Below are 6072 nucleotides of genomic sequence, written 5' to 3'. Positions count from 1 at the left end.
AAAGATGTGAATCCCCTGAAGTTTAGAGTGTTCTCCCATTGAGTTACTGTTTAGAGAGGCTGATTATTGGGGCCAGCGCTGCCGCAACTGACCACTGCGAGGCGCATTCGGTTTTCAAAAATGGCCGGAGTGACGTCTCTTTCCTTCCACGCTCTTTGCTACGGTGTCCGTAATAGCTCAATATCGACCACTGTGGAAAGATTGTTTGTGATGCGAGCTCCTGTCTAGCGCTAGGTTGTTAGCACTGCAGTTAGCCAGTCGACTCGACTATGCGTTATAGTTCAAAGTTCTAGATAGCAGTTTTAAGAAATACGCGTCGTTTAAACCTGTTCATCTGGCTGCATATTGTTTTATTTCGAGGTGGAAATGGCTGCGGCATAATTTGCTCACATGTGGTCGTATTGACCTATACACTTGTGCTAACGCTAGCTTGTTTAGCAAGCTTGTTTGTTTACTTCGTCTTCCCCACTCTGGCTCCTCTGCACGGATTTCCATTGTAATTTCAGTTCAACTTACGTTAGAGAGTGCCGCCCGTCCACATTAGCACCACAGACCCCCATTTGATGAGATTGTGTCTCTTGGACCCAAATCTGAGAATATGTTTATTGTTGGATATGATTTTGTCCAGAATTCAAGACTATCTGCTGTAGCCTACTGTCAACTACTTTTTCTAAGTAGCTTTAGTTAACCACATTTCTCCCTATGATTCTCCCTGTTAGCTTTACTGTAGTTAATTTCTTCCCAGTGTGAAGTATTTGGTAGCTTAAGCCAGGCTCCCTCTTACCTCACTGACCTGCTCCACCACCATACCCCCTCCTACCTCACCGACCTGCACCACCACCATACCCCCTCCTACCTCACCGACTTGCTCCACCACCATACCCCCTCCTACCTCACCGACCTGCTCCACCACCATACCCCCTCCTACCTCACTGACCTGCTCCACCACCATACCCCCTCCTACCTCACCGAACCTGCTCCACCACCATACCCCCTCCTACCTCACCGACCTGCTCCACCACCATACCCCCTCCTACCTCACTGACCTGCTCCACCACCATACCCCCTCCTACCTCACTGACCTGCTCCACCACCATACCCCCTCCTACCTCACTGACCTGCTCCACCACCATACCCCCTCCTACCTCACTGACCTGCTCCACCACCATACCCCCTCCTACCTCACTGACCTGCTCCACCACCATACCCCCTCCTACCTCACTGACCTGCTCCACCACCATACCCCCTCCTACCTCACTGACCTGCTCCACCACCATACCCCCTCCTACCTCACCGACCTGCTCCACCACCATACCCCCTCCCATAGCCTCCGCTCCTCCGATGCAAACCTCTTGTCTCCACCACTCAGGACCAAGCGCTGGACCCGGGGTGACAGAGCCGTCTCCCTTGCTGCCCCCTCCCTCTGGAACTCTCTCCCTAAACACATCAGAGACTGCATTAAACTGCCCTGTTAAAAAGGCCATCCCCTTTTCATCCCCTATTATCTATAAACCCACTACCTTATTATCATTCTCACTAATAGGACCTTCATCATTCATTAGTTTATGGGCATTTCATATTTGGGTTGAGCAACTATTTGTATTTACCTTACATTTGTAATTTGTGCATCCTATAATGTGTGTATATGTGCATTCTGTCTAAAGAGGAGGTTGAAACCTGTAAATGAGCATAGTTTAAGCTCACATCTCGGGGCAGTATTTATTGTATGTTAAATGGTCAATTGTGTTATGGGAATTGCTGGTATTAGATAATAGTAATTATCTGTTTGTTTCTGTACTGCATATATTGTGTTAGAGAGCCACCGTGTGGTCCATTTGAGTATGGAACTTTGTTCGTAGTTATATAGCTTAATTGTTTGGTCACTCAATCCATTTGAGTTATTCATGTTTCCATTGTTTATTTGTTTCTTAGGAAACCACACCTAAAGTAATACCTGTATGCAGGACTACGGAAACACCTGGGTTGAATAAAAGGACTAAACCTTCTTTCTTGGACTTTTGATTCTGACCGATCACCTGTGGTGGGCTAGTGACTCTGATCCGGCACATAAGCAGAAGTTCAGTGGAATAGCCTCAGTCAGTTATTCCTTTTTTTCAGCCCACATTCAAATCATTACTAGAGACTCACCTGTGCTTTTAACCTGCGATAACTGTATTGTCTTTTCCCTCATTCTTTGATCATTTGTATTGTGTATTATGTTTTGAATGTGTTGTTTACTTGATCTTTTTAAACCCCCTTGTAAAGCGTCTGAATACCATGAAAAGCGCTCCATAAATACAATGTACTGTTATTAAATTTATTATTATTGTATCCTTAAAACCATATGTATTCATAAGACTGAACAGACATATGGATATAGTTTAGAAGAATAGATAAACAGTCAACTTACTAAGAAGGATTCGGGTTCAGGCCGGGCCGGGCTTGTTGTTTTGGACCTGCTAAGCTCTATATTGTATTAGCAAACACTGCAACAGGAAGTCAGCTCTGCACGGCCAACACACACCAGCACGACAAAAGTGGCTTGGAGTCACTGCTCGCTTGGTGCTGAAGCTTGATTGGTTGTCTTGCTGTCTTCTGGCCACTCCCCACGTCGCTGTCGTTGCTCTCGTCCATCACCAGGTATCCCAGCATGCTTTGGAAGGAGATGACAGGCGCATCCAATACACAATGAATGAATGAACAACTGACTAGTGTCACTGTGGTGTGCATCATGCACCGTTAGAGGAGTGAATAGAGATGTTACAATGAAACTGGAAAATGTGTCGTTTTCACACACTCACTTTAATGATCAAAGAACAACTGGATATAAAGAAAAATACTTTTTTTTTGCAATTTTCAGAACATAGGCTCCGACAAAAACATCATCATCAACATTTCAATGTTACCACTAACCAGCCACGTCAAGTGCTTGTGTGATTGTAAGAGTTGTGTGCGGGATCCCACGTAAGGGGTCCATGAAAAGACAGCCGGGCGAATCACCCGTCACTCCTAACCTCGTCTAATTAGGCCAGAAACTTTAATGATCAAAGAAAAACAGGATATGAAAGAATACTGAACTCTTCTTTAACTTTAACCCCCCCACATGATCTAACTAAATCATTATGTCTACATCACATGAACATGAGCCATAACACCACACATTCTGCCAAGAGGAGGAAAAGGTAAAGAGACAAGATACATCAGTAGTTACTGGTCTTCTCTCAGTGGAGACTGAGCCCTATTGAAAGAACAAATTAATAATCTTAATGGGCTAGACAAGTCTGCAAAGTGTTGTTGTTGTTGTTGTTCTATAAAATAAAATTCAACATTAATGGTAATTATTAGTTACCTGAAGACAAAACAACATATGGGTAAACTGTCTTAACTGACAATGAATCCTGAGGCAAATTACTGATCAGTCTAATCTGTCTGATTGACAGGAGAGATGATCAGAGGGGCGGAGTTTTTACCACCATTATTATTGCAGGGACTGAAGTATGGGTAGAGTTTCTCAGTGAAGGTGCAGCCAGTAAAGGAGTAGATCAGAGCTGCAGCATCTACATCATAAAAGGAGACTAGACCCTCCTCATAATCCACAAACACCCCCACCTTCTGAGGCTTCGTCTTCAGAGAGAGGAGGACAGCAGGGCCAGCAAGAGCTTTGTACTCATTTCCATCCCTCAACCATACAGTCCAGTAGCCATTCCCTGGGCTCAGAGGGGTTTGTCCCTTCCTGTTGCTCGACCCTCTGGCCACTCCCACATCCCAGTCAGTGTTCCCTTTAACCTGGACCTCATAGTAAAACTTCCCTGAAGAGAAGCTCTGCTTTGCTAAGACACAGGCACAAGGAGAAAATCTCTCTGGGTTGTCTGGGAGATCCTTCATTACACCACCATGATGTACTTGTTTCCCATCATCAGACAGGATGAGCCTGGCTTGTGCTGTATCAGGATCGAGAGTCACATCCACTGCAAACTGCTGGACCCTCTTCAGCTCAGCATCAAGCAGCTTCTCCATCTCTTTACTGAGTGTCTCCTCCAGCTGAGCCACAGCTCTCCTCACAGTCCCCTCATATGATGAGTGGACACTGACCTCTGTCCAGTCCTTGGTGTGTGGAGGCGTGTTCAGGGATGGGAAGCTTTGGATGAGGTGGAAGTGGTCTTCAGTGTGTGAGAGCTGCTCCACCTCAGCGGTTCTCTTCATCAGCTCAGAGATTTCCTGTTCCAGCTCTTTGATGAAGCCTTCACCCTGTTTCTCTGTTGTTTTCTGCTTCTCTTCAATCGTCTCAATGAGCTCAGCCTGGCCTCTCTCCATGGACTGCCTCAGAGCAGTGAAGACCTCCACACTGTCTGCTATCTCTCTGTCTGCATCTTCCTTACTGAGCTCCACTGAGTGTTTGATCTCATGAATCTTCAGTCGTCTCTCCTGGATCTTCTGCTGAATTTCAGCCTCTGTCTTCCCCAGTTCAGCCTTCTTTCCATCATATTCTTCTTCCAGAGGGACAAAGCGATGTGACCTGTGGTCTGACTCAGTACAGAACTGACATACACACATCTGGTCAGTCTTGCAGAACAGCTCCAGCGGTCTGTCATGCTTCTTACACATCCTGCCTTCCAGGTTCTCCACAGGATCGATCAGCTTGTGTCTCTTCAGGGCTGAGATTCTCTGATGAGGCTCCAGGTGAGTCTCACAGTAGGAGACCAGACACACCAGGCAGGACTTCAGGGCCTTCTCTTTGGTCCCAGTGCAGACGTCACAGGGAACTTCTCCTGGTTTGGCACTTTGTTGGTCTGGGCAGCTCCTGGCTTTCATCTGAGCTGACTTCCTGAACTGAGCAACCATCTCAGATATGAATGTATTGACCCGCAGCAGAGGTCTTCTGTCAAAAACCTCTTGACACATGGGACACTTGCATAGGACATTAACATCCCAGTGCTGTGTGATGCAGTTCTTGCAGAAGTTGTGTCCACATGGTGTGGAGACTGGATCAGTGAACACATCCAGACAGATGGAGCACAGAAACTGCTCTTCAGAGAGGAGACTGCTGACAGCAGACATATCTGAGACCTGAAGGGAAAGTGTGAAATAACAACATTTATTACATCATTCTTGAATGACAATACCTTAAAAAGGGAAAAGGCTACGCTCCATCATGAACAATGACTCGCATCCACTCCATGACGTGCTAGTCAAACACAGGAGCACGTTCAGTGAAAGACTGATTCCACCTAGATGCAAGACGGAGAGGCACAGGAAATCATTCCTGCCTGTGGCCATTGGTCTATTTAATGCCTCTCTTAAAAGAGCACCTCGGAGACGCTCAGTCTCCCTGAGACTGAGCCAGCCGATAGGTTAACTGTGCCTGGCTGAGCCACGTGTAACGTATAGGGCAAGCCGACTTAATATAAATCACGTGCAATATGTGCAATATGTCACAGGCAATAATGTTAATTGACACGGAATGTATACTATACTTACTCTACGTATTGGTATTTTGCTACTTAGACATTCTACTTATTTTGTGCTTTTGCTTCTATCGCATTACTAGTTATTCTATGCTATGTTGTGTTTTTCTGCTTTTCTGCTTACTGCTTAACTCATTCAGGGCCAATGACGTCTTTGACGTGTTATCAGGAATAGCCCAGAGGGCCAATGACGTGTTTGACGTGTTTTTGTTTTTATTCGTGCAGCGCATAGTTAAAACACTTCCCCAGCCTGTCACATGGTATCAGGTCCCTAGCATCTAAGACAACACGTGAACAAACACATACCGCAGCTGTTGTTTTGAAATTGAGCAAGAGGAAAAGCAGAAAACGGGTAACGCTTCCTTGTGCAGACAGGAGAAACGCCATTGAAACGCGCCTCGGCGCGCTGCACGAGCTGGAGTCGCCTTCCTCTGTGCCAGCCGGGAGAAAACGGGAGAAAGTAATCAAGAGATGTGTTTGATCATCGGAGGAATGAGGAAATGATCGATCAGAGGGGCGGTGAGGACGTGTTGAATAGCCGAGGGGAAAACGGGAACGATCAGATAGCAGGGAGGATATGACAGGGAGACATGGACGAGGACTGGTG

The 6072-nt window shown here is 46.2% G+C and overlaps 1 protein-coding gene across 1 annotated transcript; it reads right to left on the bottom strand.

Moving 5' to 3' along the window:
- Nucleotides 1-3420: 3420 nt before the first annotated feature.
- Nucleotides 3421-5058, bottom strand: LOC310792162 (E3 ubiquitin-protein ligase TRIM21-like; the record flags this gene model as incomplete). Its single annotated transcript, XM_083653885.1, has 1 exon — nt 3421-5058. One exon carries the CDS (start codon nt 5056-5058, stop codon nt 3421-3423), a length of 1638 nt encoding a protein of 545 aa, XP_083510011.1.
- Nucleotides 5059-6072: the final 1014 nt, after the last annotated feature.

This window comes from Poromitra crassiceps, assembly GCF_964638095.1.
Source record: "Poromitra crassiceps genome assembly, chromosome: 17".
NCBI classification, from domain to species: domain Eukaryota; kingdom Metazoa; phylum Chordata; class Actinopteri; order Beryciformes; family Melamphaidae; genus Poromitra; species Poromitra crassiceps.
Note: the sequence above shows the minus strand (reverse complement) of the source record. Positions and strands in the feature narration are given on the sequence as shown.